Here is a 17,385-nt window from a genome sequence, read left to right as displayed (position 1 = left end):
TTCACTGTTGAACTCTACCCTGCTACTGTGGATGCAGGAAAAGAACAGCAATATGCCTTGGCTGTGACAGGAAATGAAAATATTGCATTGCCCAGATTTGTGCCGTTTTCCAGACAGACAGACAGACACACACACACACAGTCTGTGACAGCCAGTCACAGTGTGCTGAGAACTGTCTTTTCTAATGAAGCGTGTGCTGAAGTGTCAGATTTGGAGAATCTAGCGTCTCTGCTTCATTAAATCCGAGGGAGAAAGTGGAGGGATGGGTGGGTGGGGGGGGGGATAATTTTCATGTCCTTCTCATCACAGCTACCTACTGAGAAAGAGAGACTCCTACACCACCTCTGTGTAAAAGCTGTCTGTGTTCCTTAGCACAGACAATAAAGCGGCACTGTACCAGTCTGTTTCAAAGCACAGTGGCAGGAGATTGATTGACTCGAGAAATACACCAGTTCTGTGGAAAGAAAACAAGAATTTGACTAAAACGGGCAGGTGTTTTCAATTTCAAAGTCCCAGAGAAGTCAAACCAGAATAAACTGAGATTCTGTATTTTCACCGCTAAACTCACCACACACCATACCCAAGAGGGAAGGAGAGAGAGAGAGAGAGGGGGGTGGGGGAGGCATTGTCAAAGTATGAAAAACTTGCAGTGGTTCAATCGTTAACTCAGCATAGTTACAATCTAACCTGTGGGGAAGGAGTTACCATAGAAACTCAGCTCATTGGGGTGAAGAAGAGAAAGTTAGAGGAGAGGGAGAGAGAGAGAGACAGACCTGCTTCATTAACTGAAAACACCAATGACAATAATTAATCTAGTAGAGGAAGGACAACCTGCCCTAGGAGAGAGTTACAGTAGGGGGCTGTGGGACACGGGCACTCCGAAAGACACACAGAGGGACACAAGGACACCCCGCACTGTGCGGAAGGTAAACTCTTCTGTTACACGCTTCGCTCTTTGTGTTTCCCGTTACTGACTAACTGAACCAGAGCCCCGGCACCAGGATCTTATTATCAGGTGAGGCTGGGTGTGTGGAGTACGCTGGGATCTTTGGCGTAAGAAACCACAGACAGACTCCATCAGCAGACCCAGTCGCTGCCAGAATGCCAAACTTCTGAGAGCCGTCTGCCGAGTCCAGAGGGCAGAGGAGCCGGCGGCACAAACAGTGCTGGACTTCCATGTAAAGCTGCAATCTTCAATGAACACTTGTCTTATTTCGGGAGAAGTCCGTAAGGGCTGCACTGGTCAGCAAAAACCAAACCGCTGAGACTGGGGTGACATTTTCAAAGTCTTAGATTAACAATATCAGGCACTAGCAGGTGTGGGGGTGGCAGGCACTGTGGGCAGAGCCAGGACTTTCAAGGTCAACCACAGAAAAACAGGCTCAGCTCTGGTGGATTCTAAAATATGGGCAACCGTAGTTCCAGAACCAAGCTGACCCAGGTTGCCCCATCTCGGAGTCCTGCCAGCCAGAGAGGAAGTCACGGAAGGAGAGGAACGAACCGGATCCCAGTACACTGCGCCTCAGAGCCCATGCAGGACAGCCCAGAAGAGGAAGGCAGTTTGGGAAGGAGGAGGACCACAGAGCTGCCGCCTCTGAGACTGGAGGTGCCCCTGACCTTCTCCCCTCTCTCGGCAGGTACATCTAACGTCACCCACAGCTTCAGAGCAGCTGAATGTGAGTCCACTCACCGTAATAACACAAGCAAAAGCACACGAACATAGATAAATAAAGGAAGTAGCAATATTTTGATCAGAGATATTTTTGCTAATTTGAACAGGGGAGTGGGTCTTACAGGTCAGCCAGTCTGAGGCAAGTGGACAGGGAGATCTTAGTAAGTGCCGTTTTCAGCAAGAGCATTTGTAATATATATATATATATATATAGTTTTGTATCTTGTTTTTATTTGAAGTGCTTTCTGTGGGGGTTCCACATTTCTGCAATCTATTGTAGAGAATGTTGACTGTTCTTACTTGTGTTGGAATATGACAAAAAGCAAACACAAATTCCAAATGTTTCCAAATACAAAATGCCTTATTTAAATGGTTTACACTGTGGCACACTATACTACATTGTTGTGTTGTGCAAGAGCTGCATGTTGGCATGTGTGTCTTGTGTGTGGACCCCGGTGTCTTGTCGCCTGCAGGCTCCCGAGTCAGCAGCAGTGTGGGGAGCAGCATCATTCGGGCTCACCCGCCCCGGAGAGCTCAGGTCAGAGCACACAGGACAAAACTCTTACTATCTACTGTCTGCCCAGGCACTGGCTTTGTTTTAACGCAGAGATCTGACTGATGATACAATGAAGATGAGAGCAGAACCCCTTGATTTAGATTTTGGTTTATGTAGAAATCGCTCCCTTGTAGGGTTCAGTTGCATAGTAACTCAGAATAACATGAGAACAGTCAATAACAGCATTAACTAAACATACCTCAGTATAGATGTCACATCGGTGTCTCTGCATAGGATGTGTGAGAATGCGATACATCTAACAACACCTTGGGCCTATAACGAGGAACTAATGTCTCCTGATTGGTCCAGAGCAGGTGCATGTCTCCATATTGACTGTGACCTCATGATGACCTAAAATAGTTGTTTCATGTGCAGGGACTGCAACCACTAACCACACCCACAGCTGGAATCCTCCTAGAGGGGACAGCCAATCACACAGTGCTGGTAAGATGCCCCATTGTCTCAGCTCTGTCATATTATATTATACATCTCTATCTGGTTCCTTGTATGTAAATGTGGTCCATATATACCCCTCACTCTCCCTCTCTATTTTTCAGGAAACAGGACGGAGAGGTGGGGCCGCTCTCCACTCTCCCAGCCACAGGCAGAAGGGGCGCTGTGGTACAGATGGCATGGTAGGTAGAGCGGACACCACTTAAACTCGGGTGCTTTAAGCTGGACTTATCTGAAGTCATCCCTGTGACAGAAATGCTCTGCAGAGTTTCTAACCCATAAACACTTCTCACTCCAGATCTTTCAATGCCCTGAAATATGTGCTCCCACTAGCTGAGAATGCCTTATTGTCTGGCTGTGGGTGTGTGGTTGTGAGTTGCTGTGGAATCGTGCACTTGCGTGGGTGAGACAGCTTGTGTGCGGTGAGCCTGGCCTGTGTGTCCCAGGAGAGGCGATTACTGACTTGCTGAAGTGGAAACCTGGGCAGGGCAGAGCTGGGCAAGGCCAGTAGGCACTGTGTACTGTCCACAGGGAAGGGCACTCAGAGCAGCCATGGACTTTTAGGATACTGGCCATTATACCCCAACAAACAGATGGACAAACCAACCCCTACTGAACATAATAGCACACTGTCTGAGAAAAAACTGTTTCACAACTGCTGTGATGATTACCTCTCTCTCTCTCTCTCTCTCTGTCTCTGATGCCAGGCAGGTGTTCTGGAGGCCCAGGCTACGCTCGGCCGTCTCTGCCACAACCAGCGCCTAGCCCAGCGCCGAGCCCAGCGCCGACAAGTCCAAAAGCTGCTGCAGCGTGCAGACCGGGGGCATCACAGGAGGGCAGACTGCACTGGCAGTGGTGAGACAACAGCCCATTCCCGACAGGCTGCAGCTAATAAGACAGCTAAAATAAAATCAATACAAAGAGAACTGTAGGCAGGATCCCCACTGTCTCACCACACAGCCGTCCTTACAAACTACTCCCACTGTACTCACAACTCGTCCTGCTAGGCTCTCCGCAGTCTTTAATTTGTCTTGACCATTCTGGAACAGCTGCATCAAACCACTCATCTTCTGACAGACAAACATAAATGACAAATAAATAATGAATGTAATTGGTGTCTCCTTTTGTATGTTTCATCCTGTTAGATGAAGGACCTGATGGGGAGGTGAAAAGCCATGTGCGTCTTGTGAAAAGGCCTGCCGAAAGAGACATTTTCTGGGACTCCTCCAGTGGAGAAGGCATGGACTTTGGGGAGCTAGCACAGCCCAGTCCCAGGCTTCCCGAGTGGGAGCAGGCCAAGACTCACCCACAGCACTGTTCCAGCAGTGAGGAATTGCATTGGGGGCAGCAGAGACAGGTCAGTCCTGGCCGGTCTGACTGGAAACAAGCTGGGTCCCCAAGGTCTAGAATACGGGGGCAGGGAAGGTCAGACGGGGCAGAGACCCTCCAGAGGCCGACTAAACCGGGACTGGGAAAAACAAAATCCTGGATGCTAGACTGGAAAATAGATCAACACTGCGCTCTGAGTCCCAGGAGGGTGGCTGGGAATCGAGAGGAGGTGGGGGCAGGGCTCTCAGACTCTCCCTGGGAGGAAGAAAAGAGGTCTCGCCTGGGGGAACGGGAGGACTGGGAACCCAAGCCCCAGGGCGGAGGAGGCCGAATGCACAGGAGATTGACTAGAACCAGGCCTGAGCTCATTCCCACATTCGAGAGCCAGCTGGACCTTGACTTCTAGCCCAAATAGAAATATGTGATCGCCGACAGGGAGTGCAAAAATATAAGGGTCTACAAAAAAACTAAGACTGGTCTTCTGAGTAGCTTTGCTTGCTTTTTTTTTTTTGTATTTGCCAAATGGATTAATTACGTGGGGGTAAACAAATGTAAAAATAGGAGAAGCATGTGCATTCTGCTTAATACTATGAGATTGAACTGCACACACTTCAGTTTGCTTATTTTATGGATTTTCTCATGTGTGCTTTGTTTATTTAATAATGCTTAGCTTTGTTTTAGGAACGGTTCTATTTTTAATCTTAATGCTCAAACGGCACCCTGATATTTTTCAAGAGACGGAGAGAGATCTATTGTTTCTTTTGCTGTGGAGGAACGGGTAATTAACTAGGTGTGGGTTTATTCTCTGTGCATCCCCCTGTATAAAGGAAATTAATCTCCCCCATGCATATTCTTGATTGTGTTTCTAATTTCCACAGCTAACGCGATTAGCATGACAAAGCATTACTCAGGTGTTCTCGAGCACGCTTCCTTTTCCATTCCTGACAATGAGGCGACGCGGCATTTGGAACGTTCTGGATTGAAATCATGCTTATCATCAACAGACGTGTGAAGAGAAACGAAGGTGGGTCAAAATCAAGATCATGTTCTAATACAGAGGTTTAAATAATAGAAGATTTCAATCCTCAGTATATGGTGCCACCTAGTGATCATTGTGAAACTGCAGATGAAAAGAAAAAAGAAAACTGTCCAATTAAAGCCGTTATGGGCCGTCACATGCCCTGTTTGTGTGTGAGGAGGACCTGTGTGTTGTTATGACTGCCCAATTAAAGCGTAAGCAGAGATGCCAGTTTTACCTTTCAGATGACAAGTGAAGTTCGATTTTTTATTTTTCTGTAGGGGGGGGTGAAAAGTAGCAGCTGTTATGTAATGTTGGAAACATTCACTGACTCTACTTAAAAATAAATCCCACAGGCACAACACTGTGATAAAGGAATTCAAGTGGAAGGGCACATCTAAACAGATCGATCTAATCGATCATATACTCTTTTATATACGTGTATAAAAGAGTGTCTAATTTAAAAATGTTATTAAAAATCTTTAGGAGGATCAATTCCACAATCACATCAATTGTCCAAAAGGAGAATTACTCTGATCTATTTAATGTGCCCTTCTGTTCATCTTTTTGAGCGGAAGAAGAATTTGTGAACTCCAACTCTATGCAGTGTTTGTGGAGTCTAAGGTTTCCCCCTTTAAAGCCCCCCGCTGAACTCGGCCGAACCCCAGCCAGAAAACCCCTTCCACAACGCGAACACAAAAGAGAACACCACAATAGAAATCAATCAATCATTATTTTACCAAAACCTTACATTACAAGCTCTCATTCTGGGGAAAGTAGCCACATTATTGCAAGAAAATAAAAAAAGAATAATTTATTACCAAATTCATTTTTTTTCCTTTAAATAAAAAGATATCTCACAAGACATTTTATTTAAAGTCCATAAAATAAAAATGTAGGGCAGGGAGAGAGGGGGAATAAAAAATAAAACTCACATGCAAGCCAACCCCTTTCCCCCCAAACAAAACACATCTATCAAAGTTACAGATCCCTAATCTGTCTCTTCGCCCCCCCAGCTGCTGCTATCTGCACCAGAGAAGGACAGGCCTCCCTTTAGTTCTCCATCTCAGGGCTGTGTATCGGCCCGGCTTTGTCTGGCGGTGACGGGTGCAGACAGCTACAGGATGCGAATGCCAGCTTTAGTTCCCAGCTCCACTTTTAATCGAGCTGCCACACACGCTTCAGTCGGGACGGGCATTAAGGGCCACAATGACTGCTGCCGTCTGTACCTGTAAAGGATTTAGCGATAATTTACCTTGATGACATTTACGTCTCATTTGCATCTTTCCAGAGAACTTTAAATCCGTAGTGAAAGTGAAAACTAGTGTGACAGTTTTTGTGGATGTGTTTTTATATTATATAGCATCACACCAGAGAGAGAGAGAGAGAGAATAATAAAACCCATGTCAAAACATTTTGGAAGCAGAGTGACGTTTTTCATTTCATGGATTTCAAGAAATGCTTCTGATGAACGCTACATCAAAAGCATGCAAATGCCTGATACTAAATGAGGCTCCATTAGCTTCCTGAAAATAGAATAATTCTGCCATTAAACGCTGAGCTGCAGATGCCCGTTGAACTGCAGCTGCAAGGTACGCTGAACACAATATAATCATGAATTATGTAATACTGGTTGGTAGATACAGGTAGGGTCTTGATGTCGATTTTCCGTCTTCTTAATCCACTAGGCACGCATTTGTAAAATTATAAAGTGACAGTAGACCTCTCTGTAACTACTGTATAGTATAGGTGATAATAGAGAACAGCCCTGTGCCGGCCAACTTGGAAAAGCCAGTGCGTGTGTGAGGTTTGTGTTCCTGAGCATTTAGCTTCACAGAGTGTGCGCTCTGCTCTTACAGGCTTGCACCAGTACAGTTACAAAGCAGGACATGGGACCTTGTTCAAATCCTGCATTCACATCCTATTAATCTGCACCAGCAAGTGCCAACACCAAGCTCAACACGTGCCTTTCCAAGGAGAAGGGTGTTTTACCACAAGCCAGCCTCTCGCATTTCCTCCTCTAGTACGAACATGTTGGTTGGAGCAGATAAAGGGAGCTCCGTCGAGAATAATCTGACAGCGGCCGAGCACAGAGAAAGGGGAATGAGTGCACCTCCGAGAACTAAACAACTGAAACAAAAATACTTTCTACCCAACCCCACACCTGCGAGGTACACAATGCCTTCTTTAGGGGAACAACTGAGGTTCCAATTACAAAGCATAGAAGGGGGGGGACAAAAAAAGAACACAAAAAAAAGCCAAAAAGAAAACAAACATAAAGGTGGTGTAATCTCTCAAGCACTCTCACTAACACACACATACATGTACTGTACAACGTACATGCAGTATATACTGCCTCCTAATTCACGAGCCTGTGGGTACAAGAGCATACCTGTTCCCTTACCACCTGTCAGTGACACACAATATGTGAACAAGTGAATTCCTAGAAAGGTGTTGCCACTGCACCCGACAGTGCTGATGCAAGCACCTTAGGATCACCCCCCAGGGCTGCATCTACGAAGCCCACCGAACCCCAGGCATGCATCTGTCTTTGGGCAGTAACTGTACGTAAGAGCAGACGGACAGACTATTGTAACAGCCCGACATAAAGCTGCTTTAACATAGCACCTCCCATCTTCTGATGAGTATGACAATTTCCCTAATAACCTCAGTGATGGCAAAACAAAGCATTAAGTAAATGTAACATGAGAATGTCGTTGAAAAGCTCCCTGAATTGCTGAACCGGGGTGAATAACAGAAATGTAAATGTATAGCGTGGCTGTCTGATGTGCAAATGGTTGTATTTTCTTTACAAGGAATGTCTGGCACTAATCACAAAAATATAGTACAAATCCATCTGACAAGAAACAGCACTGCAGTTCAGTGAAGCCTTCATCATATTGATACACCTTGCAATAAATGTGTAGAAAATGTCAGACCTTCCTCGTGGCTGCACAGGGAGCAGATACTCAGTAGCGATCAGATACAAGCCAATTGTTTTCATAGCCATCCCTTGAATTGGGGATCAGTGCTAATTAGAGAGTGCCCTGCATACTTCATTGATATGCTTTCTTTTCTTGTTAGACCATGGAGATTCGAAGTTCGCTCAGAAGATGCAACATAATCCCTGTAGGAACCAAGACCTGCGAACACTAAGAGCTGCTCTAGTCACAGCGGCAGATATAAAGAAGGCAGTGGACAGGTGTGACACCACCTCATAAAGTGTAAGGAGTTTGAGGACTTAGAGGAGCGTCAGCAAGTGTAATCAGGACACAGTAAGCACAGACTCACATACATACATATATGAACAGACCCACACACCAGCAAGAAGGAATTGAAGTGCATAAGAACATAATTCTGGAACTAATAAAATTAAAAAATTAAAACTTCAAAAGCAGCCATAAATGCATAATTTTATTATTTGCCAGCAAGAGAAGTCCATCTCTTCTGCATTTTGGGGTTTTACTTTAAAATGCTTAAAACGATTTGAGGCAGGTTCTGTCTTCCGATCAGAAGTCCATAGCTTACTGAAAACAAAAGGGTTACTCTCAGGAGGACCAATCAAAAGGGAGAACGCCAATTCCATTTGTGCGAGAACTCTGCCTGGCTCTCGTTGAGAGGCGATCAGTTTGGGAGGAGCTACTGGACACAGAAATCAAGGGTGAAACTAATATATATCATTGGGGGGGACGGGGGACGGGGGACGGGACTGACCCAGAAAAGAGGAATATGCACCAAAATTATTTCACTCATTTGGGGCGGCTCCAATACAGCTTGCCACGTTCACAGCTGCCAATATCAGTTCTGCCATCACAGTCACAAAAGAAAGAGCAGCCCAATCAGGACAGAGTGCACGTCTCTAATGCAGCATCTTTTACATCCTATTAGTCATGACATTCTCATCCACGGGTGACTATTCCTTGTGATATGTTTAAAAAAAAAGTGTTGCATTTAGAGGGAAACCAAACTCTTAAATTGCTTTCACTTTTGAATGCCAGCTGTCACCTAGTAGTTTATAAACTGCAGGTTTCTAAAAACATTGGCCACAGCTTGTGTCCCCTAAATACATGGTTACAGATCCCCCAGAGAGAATCCCAACACAATTAAGAGGAGAACGGTGGGTTTCATACTATCCCAATCTGGAAAAATATATCCATCTACTAAGATTAGATCTGGGGAAAATAACCGACCACTGTGCAGCTATGACTTGCCCATTTTCCCCCAGACAGACGTCAGAAGGTACTTTTATAGAATATATATTAATTTGTATTCAAACCCATTATTTAATTCTGCACGTGCCTGAGTGTGCGCTCGTTCTCCTACTGTGAGACACTGACCGGCCAGCAGGATTCCCATGTATAATGGAGCACTTTTCCAGTATGCTCTCACAACACTCAAGAAAAACAACAAAACACCCAATTACATATAGACACACGTTCACACATACATACGTATACAAACACACTCACACACTCACCCCAACACACAAAGTAAAAGAAAAAAAAAGAAAAAAACAATAAAAATCAGTTTCCAAAAATGTCAAGATGTTGCTGTAGGCGGTTTTACCTGCTGTATGTTCTGCATTTTATTTGTAAAAACAAAACAAAAAATTAAAAGTCAGAAGGAGCGTGGTATCGGACTGGTTTAACGTGTGGGAGGCAGTTCTGCTTGGCCGTGTGGCCCCATGTGGCCCTTGCTGCGGCCCCTGCAGTCCCCAGCATTCCGTGCGACGGGACGTGCGCGGAATCCCCACGAAACGCGCAGCAGCGAGAGTCCGCCGGCCCGGGCCGCGAGGAGCACACCGCACAGCGCGGCAGGGAGGATTTCTGCACCCAGGTGTCCACTCAATTCAATAATCTCTTTCTTTCTCTCTCTTTTTTTTTTTATATATATTTTAAACTCTTTATAGTTTCAGCTTTTTTTCACTTGTTTCCTTTTTTTGTTGGTTTGTTTTTGTTTTGTTTTTCCGTTGAGAAGAAGCTTGTTCCTTGAACCTGTGTCCAGGCTGGGTTAAGAGAGGGGAGGGCCCTGCTAACGAAGCCACAGTTTGAGCCGCAGTGCGTCCACCCCATTTAAATAGTATCGGAAGAGCCGCTTGTCCCTCACAAAGCCCAGGTTCTCATACAGTTTCAGAGCCGACTTGTTAGTAATCTCGGTTTCTAGCACCACCTGTATTGGAGGGGAAGGAAAAAAAAAAAAAAAAGACCATATTAAAATTCCACTTCACTGTTGTTCTCCCAACACTACAGAACATCCAGGCAACTCAGAAACATGACCGGGCTAGTGAAAATCATTCCTGACAACTATTTCACACAGTGCTTAAAGACATCCACACTGTATATATTATCTTTAAAATCCAATTCAAACAATTCTGCAGTCTGTTGCAGAGCATACCTCATCACAATCTCCATCTACCATGGCATAGATGGCCTTCTTCACCAGATTGGTACCTGAAACGGAGAGGGACAGCTATAATGGCAGTGGGTGACAGAGGGCTGGCACAATGTGGGAATAACGCTGCTCGCCGAGTGACAGATGGAAGTCTGAAAATCCCAACACACGCAATTTCATGGGGGGGAAGACACAAAACAAAACAAGTTATTGCACTTCATAAGTCAAATGAGCCACCCGTCGCAGGACAGTATGTCAATACAGCTACTACAGCGTCAGAGCGGCGCCCCCTGGCTGGCCGAACGTGTGCTTACCGATGCCTTTCCTCCGGTATTTGGAGTCCACCGCCAACATTGCAATGTAACCTCGCCGGAACATCTTCTTGTGCATGTCCAGCTTGCACACAATGGCGCCCACGCACTCCTCCCTCACCATCGCCTGTGGGGCACACGTAACAACACAGAGAAGACACCCTGGTCAGCACGTTCCACCCGGAGAGCAAGTGCCCCCGTGGACAGACAGTTGCCTGCTGGAGACAGCTGCCGTGTCATACAGGGTTAGAAAGTCAGGGCAAGTCATGGCTGACTAACATAACCAGCCTGCATTAGAAGTGCCCAGAAGAGAAAGTCACTGCCTAGCGGGGTTCCATTACCCTGCATTAGGACAGCGGGACCAGCTTATATATAGTTGCCATCTCATTCCTTTGGAAACTCGATCCCCTCTCAATTAAAGTTACACACTGGTTTCAATGGACTTCGGGAGTTCCTCTCTGTGGAGCTAAGAGCCCGACCACTGAGGTGAATGACAGACTAGCATGAGTAGCACAGTTTAAAAACTAAACCATTTTTGGTACTAATGAGTGCAGATTTGTTTTTAAGATTCTTTTTAAACTAGATTTTCACTAAGGTATCACTAATCAATATTCGCAAGTTGCAACATGGTTTGAATATGCACAGAATATTCATTTGTCGCTAATATTAAAAAGGTACAAAACACTGCAATGTTTCAGAGCTTGGGGTCAGATTGGTGACAATCAAAATGAAAGGTTTCACGTAAGCTTCATTTCAGTTGTTGAGGCTTTAAAAGAGGATACATACACAACAGTATACTAATTAATGGAAAATACAAACTGAAGCTAGTGTTCACTGTATAGGATATTACAATGGCTGCACAAAAACCGAAAACCCTAAGCAGCACTGAATGTTATATTGCTGCAGTTTTTTTTGGGGTTCTTTGCTCATGTCTGCAAACCTGCACTGTAAGCAGCGCTGTGCTCTGGTCAGTCGGGCTCAGTTGGGTTTAGCCACAGCTCAGGCCCAGTAGGGAGACTGTCACAGGAACAGGCTGTAGCCAACAGGCCTGGCATCCGCTCTCTATAGCATTTTCCCGTGCAAATAGCTTGTGTGTCTGTTTTCTCATTTTGTTTGTCCAACTTGAGGAATGACAGAGAAAAACATTTGATTAGTGTCCACGCTGCAGCCTCCAGTAGCACGAAAGAGAAGGGTAGGCTGATAGCCAGGGTTTCAAACAAGCTCCAGGCATCCAGAGTGAAATGAATCAGGTAGTCTCAGCCTAGTTGCCTTGGGGCTGCGGTGCACATGACTGATTCAGCACATAAACCGGCTGATTGCAGTGGAGTCCGTTGGCTCCAGCCCTGGAGTGATCCGAGCTGGGGTGTACCGCCATCAGCTGTGAGAGGAGGCGCTCGTGCCATCTACTGGCACTGCCTCCCATGTCATGAGGAACACAATTAAGTGTACACAATGCTGATAAAATATAGGTTAATTAATTTAGTCTTCATACATTTACATTTAAGAAGTCATTCAGACACAATTTTCACCTTTAAGCCATACTTATTTAAGGTTTTCCCCGGATGTGATATTAGTCTTTGTCTTCCGAGTGCCAATCTCAAAATCTTAGCAACGCCATAACAGCCAGAAGCCACAAAGTTTCAAAGTCCTTCAGTGTGAACGCCATGCCTTCTTGGATTCACTCAAGGAAAGACCAATCAAGCATTTTGCATGTGCTTTCTATGCATGTGCATAGCAAAGTATCCCCCACCAGCTTTTTACATCTTCTAATACAAATATTGCCATTTTCCTGGTGGTAAAAGATTCTTATCACTTGCTGTTTAAGAACAACCTGTTTTTCCTGCTCCAAGCTACACACCCACCTCATCAGTATGTATTACAAAGGATGGATGTGGTCTGTTATTAGAACCAGAGATCATTTTTAATATAAGATTCATGTAAAGAAAGCAGATGAATAAATAAAGTAGATGTCAAAGGGAAAACCTGGATCTGTAAATGTCACAAAACACTTTACATTCACAGAGACAGCACATTTAATACTGACTAAACAGACTACTGAAACAAAGTGCTTCTTTATCAGGAAAGTGAATGAATGAATGGCCATATTTAGATTTTTTGCCAGGGTGAAACTCGCAAAAGTGATCAAAAGAGCACACTGCTGCACAAACAGTATGGATATTTTGCTGTGTACAGAAGAGCAAAGGGGGGATTGTGTGCAAGTTAATCCACTGGTCATCAAAAGCTCGGCAGAGAGAAAACACACAGCCTGCTAACAACAACAAAATGTGTGTTGAAAACAGGATTTCATGATGTATGCAGTAGTATATGAAAACCACCATCCCATTGCTCTGTTTGGGTGATTTCCTAGACAAACTCAAATATACTCTATAGTGACAGAGGTCTTATGTTATCAGCAAACATCGATTGTGATATCTTCTTGCCCTTTAATTTCACAAGCCCCTTTATGAAGGCATTTGCCCTTGTCATTCTTGCCTTCAGAGTACAGATATGCTAAGGCTTCAAAGACCAATCAGGAAATAGTGGTTCATAAAAGAAACCAAGCAACTCGCATATACATCCTACTATATATATAATTAATTAATTAGAAGCAGGAGGAAGAAAAAAAAAATCAAAATCAAGTCTGAAAAGAAAGAGGGGCTTTGACAAAACTACAACTGAAATACAGGACAGGCTTTGGAGCATCAGTACTGCACAGGTGTTTAGTCACATAGATCATATACTTGTTACATGAGAATTAATTACAGCTTGAAACAAAGACTGTTACACACTAACAGTTTAATACTAAAAACTTTGATCTTGTTAACCACAGCAGCGACATGTGCCAGATCAGCGCCTTACAAGGGCCTGTCTGGGCCACACGACTAACTCTTATTAATACAGATGTTATATGACTTACCCCCCAACACACACACACACAACTCGTTTTACAGGCGATTCTGTACGTACCAGAAAGCAGAGCTGAGGCCAGTTGTGGATGAAGTACCTATAGGTGTAAATTGAATAGGGCTCCGACAAGTCCTTGGTGATCAGCCTCATGATGTCCGGCATCTGCAGCTCGGACTCGTAGCGCACGTACTGGATCGAGCCTTCCTCATCCATTTCCTCCTCCTCCTCCTCCTCCTCCTCAGGCGAGCTGTTCAGACCCAACCTGGCCATCTCCGACACCGGCGCCTGCGAGGTGCCAGCGGCATCCAGGGCGGTCGCTAACTCTACTCCAGCCCCCTGCGTCCCGAGGCCTTCCCCATCCTCCGCCTTCTCCCCGTCCGGGGGGTCAGCGGGGGAAGGCCGGGGTTCAGTTCTGCCGTGCTCGCCTTTCCTACCCGTCTCCTCTGCTGCGAGCTGGATGGAGCCGGGCTCCGTCCTCGCCAGGGCCAGCATGCTGTTGATGTTGTTGTTGTTGGAAAACGAGTGGTTCTGCTGGGGACACTGTTGCTGGCAGTCGCGGTTGTTACTGTCGCTCACGTTGTTGTTCTCCGGGGCGCCACCCCGAGCCCCGCCGGTGCTGTCACAGTGGTCGGTGAGCCCCCCCGGGCTGTCAGGCGGCCTGTGCGCCGGGTGGTGGTGGTGGCTGTGGAGACGGTTCGGGTGGGTGCACGGGAGGCCGTCCTCTGCGGAGCTGATTAAGCCGTTGAGTTGCTGCTGTGTCTGTGTGTGGAAGTGGAGGGCTGCCGGGTGGGAGTACAGGTGGTTCTGGGTACCTTTGCTCGCCCCTTTCCCCTCACATATCTGTTGCTGTTGTCCTGCTCCGGGGATCGTGGTATCTCCTCGTCCGCAGCCTCGTTCCTCCCCTTCCCCGGGTACGGCGCACCCAGCCCCGGGGAAGGGAATACTCTCGGCCGGGGATGCAGGCAGCGCGCTAGGCCCAGGCGGCACCGCAGCCATCCCACTTCATTCAGGGGAAAAATGGGAACGAAAAGGAAACACGAACGGGAGATCCTCGGGATGAGGGGCGGGTGAAAGTGGCGCCCTTCCTCTCCGAGGATAACGTTTAAAATATTTCAGTTTTTCTTGTGCTAGCTCGGGTCTCCTCTGCTCGTTACCCGTCTCTCTACCCTCGGCTTCCCTGCTCCCCGCTGCCGGAAAGTGGACCGATCGCCAGTGCGGCAGCAAGGGGGAGGAGGCACTTTACGACACTCGTGGGAGCCATGATTTCCAATGAAGAGCCGGCGACCTGCGGCCAGCAGGGGGGGTGAGTGTGGCCTTGTTGCACTGCCCGCACAATTCACAATTCATCACTCATATGCATTAAGTGTATTACATAGCTGTATAAGTTAAGGTGTATTTCATAATTTGATTCTAAACCACAGCAATAAGCATAATGTACAGATTGTGATTTTATTCATTTATGTCATACTTTAATCATATTGTAATGCATATTCAGATTCACTTTTGCATTCACTCTCTTGTGCAGTGGAAATGTAATTATACATGTGTTTATTATGCATCTGTAAATATAAATAAATACATGATTAACCGAATGCAGAAAATGGATATAACAGTTTAATTGGCCTCATGATTTGTAGCAAAGCAAACTGATCTTTATAGTGGAGTGTTGGGTTCTTCCGATCCAATCAGAGCAATTGCCCCAGAACAGCTTCAGGAGCTGATCACATTCAAATAAGACTTTCACTGGAGGTCCTACACTCATTCGTCAGTTGAAGACAGTGATTGTACCAGCAATAGAGATCTATTGAGCTGCCACAGTGGGCAGTGTGTTTTGCTCGTTAGTGATGAGAGTCGTGGAGCAGTAGAAGCCAAGCAGATTCACAAGCCCAGACAAGAAGAACCTAGGGCCTAAAGTAAATTATACCCCGCCGCATCCCATTACGAAAATGCATTCATGTACCGAAAGACAGCCACCAACAGAGGGCAGTGCAGGCTAGGCCATAGTCAATGAAAAATACTACTGGCTACTTTGTTTTTTTGATAACACACATATTTAATGGCTGTTATTAAACCAGAGAAAAGCTTGTAGATTTAGGATTTTATGAAATAGCAGAAAGCATCCTGGATTTCTACAGAAGCCTGCTGTGAGTTACGCAAGTGTATACAAGTTACAGTTGTATATCCTATTCAGTCTGTGTACGTTGGTTTAACACCTGCCTGGGGGGAGGTAGCTATAAATGTATATGGTATATTCTATTTTCCAATGCATATGGGCTGTGGGTTGGAAACATCTTCTCTGTCTGTTCTTGTATGAGTGATGTAGTGTAGTGATGTAAAATGTAGTTGACTGAGAAAGTCTATAAATCACAAATCCAAGTTCTAGTACACTACAAAATAACATCATCATTTGGATTGGCCAGAAAGATGGGTTTTGCCTCATTTAAAGACCCAGTTTAAAAGCAGCAGCAAAGAGACCTGTGCCGTGCCAGTTTAGTCCCGTCACACAGCTCACATTTCCACAAGAAGCGCCGTGTTTGTTTTCCCTCCAGCTCATTTGTCTTACTGTTAATTGTTTGCAAAGTTTTATCAGCAGCACGGCCTGCATCTCCGAGCGGCTTCTCCAGTTGGTTAGCCGCTCCCTAGTCAATTTGCCCCGGGTATTCATAATCACCTTTCTCCAGAATCAATTTCCACTCTTAATGTGCCGGTGAGGCGTCGATGCGCTCCCTGCCTTGGACTTCTAAATATTGACTGACTCTGTAATGGGGGGGATGCTGTGGGTGCTGATAGGTGTGCTCTGCTGAGTTTGTGTGGAGACCAAAGCTTCGTTTAACACCCCATCCTCCCAGAACCTGTTTATTATCCCCCACCCCGCCTGTGTGCTCTTGCGTGAGTTCCTGCAGAATGATGAGGCAGACCAGGGCATGCAGTTTGGAATGGTATCATTCCTTTTTTCATTAGCATTGTTTGTTTAGTTTCTTTCAGCTCTTTAAAGCACACAACAAGTAATTCGTTAATATGGTGTCTTACCGAGCTTTTTCTTAGCACTGGTTTCTTTACTTAACAATGAATGGGCTTTCAGCTAGATAGTGACCAAATCATTGATTGGTCATTGCACATACCCCATCAGGCAAGAGTATAATATTGTCCAGATTGTCCACAGCTGCTCCCATGCTTCAGAAAAGTCCCGTTTCCAGTTCAGTGCACACAGCGTCCTTTACTCAGGCGAAAGAGAAAGCAGCTCAGAGGCTACAGTAGCTGCTGTCCCATGCTCTCACATAAAGGGAGCCAAAGGCTGTGTGAGCAATTGGTTCCAATTGACAGAAAATTAGTCATGGTCAGTCTTTGGGTAGAAATCCACGTGAGAATATGGTGTCTCTATCAGTGTGGGGCCAGAGAGGCTAGCCGCAGACAATGGCATTCTCATAGGAGACCGACTGCAGTCGAGATTGAACACAGGCTCATCGCACTCGCCCCACGCTAGCTTTAACCCTGCCCGTGCCAGAGCCCTGACAGAACCTCCCAAGTAACCTTGTATTCTTTTGGCAACAAAGGCCACTGATAGAAACAACCTCCTAGGGCCTGGCTCTGTCGATCTGAGGGTACATAGAGCACATATGCAGTGAAAGGTGGGTAAAGATCCTGTGAATTACAGACTCTGAAGATTGGCCTTGTCCACTGTGAGCCAGTCCTGAGTATGTGGCTATCTGTCAAGCAAGAGGAAGGCAAGAGGACAACCATGGAAAAG

The 17,385-nt window shown here is 45.8% G+C and overlaps 1 protein-coding gene across 2 annotated transcripts; it reads right to left on the bottom strand.

The window, feature by feature from the left end:
* Positions 1 to 5,748: 5,748 nt before the first annotated feature.
* On the bottom strand, positions 5,749 to 14,841 carry naa30 (N-alpha-acetyltransferase 30, NatC catalytic subunit). 2 transcript variants are annotated; one of them, XR_010805165.1, is made up of 5 exons: positions 13,698 to 14,841; positions 10,734 to 10,857; positions 10,423 to 10,478; positions 9,595 to 10,197; positions 5,749 to 6,257 (listed from the first exon to the last, which is right to left on the bottom strand). XR_010805165.1 is itself a non-coding variant. In XM_066694341.1 (4 exons), exons 1-4 carry the CDS (start codon positions 14,631 to 14,633, stop codon positions 10,060 to 10,062), a joined length of 1,254 nt encoding a protein of 417 aa, XP_066550438.1. In that variant the 5' UTR covers positions 14,634 to 14,841; the 3' UTR covers positions 5,749 to 10,059. The 2 variants fall into 2 exon arrangements, 1 of the variants encoding a protein (XP_066550438.1); XM_066694341.1 differs by having other exon boundaries at positions 5,749 to 10,197.
* Between the last annotated feature and the right edge of the window lie 2,544 nt (positions 14,842 to 17,385).

Source organism: Amia ocellicauda, chromosome 21 (assembly GCF_036373705.1).
Source record: "Amia ocellicauda isolate fAmiCal2 chromosome 21, fAmiCal2.hap1, whole genome shotgun sequence".
NCBI lineage: Eukaryota > Metazoa > Chordata > Actinopteri > Amiiformes > Amiidae > Amia > Amia ocellicauda.
The sequence above is the reverse complement of the archived record's forward strand: the minus strand, read 5'-3'. Positions and strand labels throughout refer to the sequence as shown.

What these genes read in the sequence shown, in the direction of transcription:
- naa30 (XM_066694341.1), bottom strand. Translation starts at nt 14,633, where the DNA reads ATGGCTGCGGTGCCGCCTGGGCCTAGCGCGCTGCCTGCATCCCCGGCC. An exon ending in GGCCTCAGCTCTGCTTTCTG is followed by an intron (nt 10,858 to 13,697) that starts GTACGTACAGAA and finishes TGTGCCCCACAG; the next exon opens with GCGATGGTGAGGGAGGAGTG. An exon ending in TAGATGGAGATTGTGATGAG is followed by an intron (nt 10,198 to 10,422) that starts GTATGCTCTGCA and finishes CCTCCAATACAG; the next exon opens with GTGGTGCTAGAAACCGAGAT.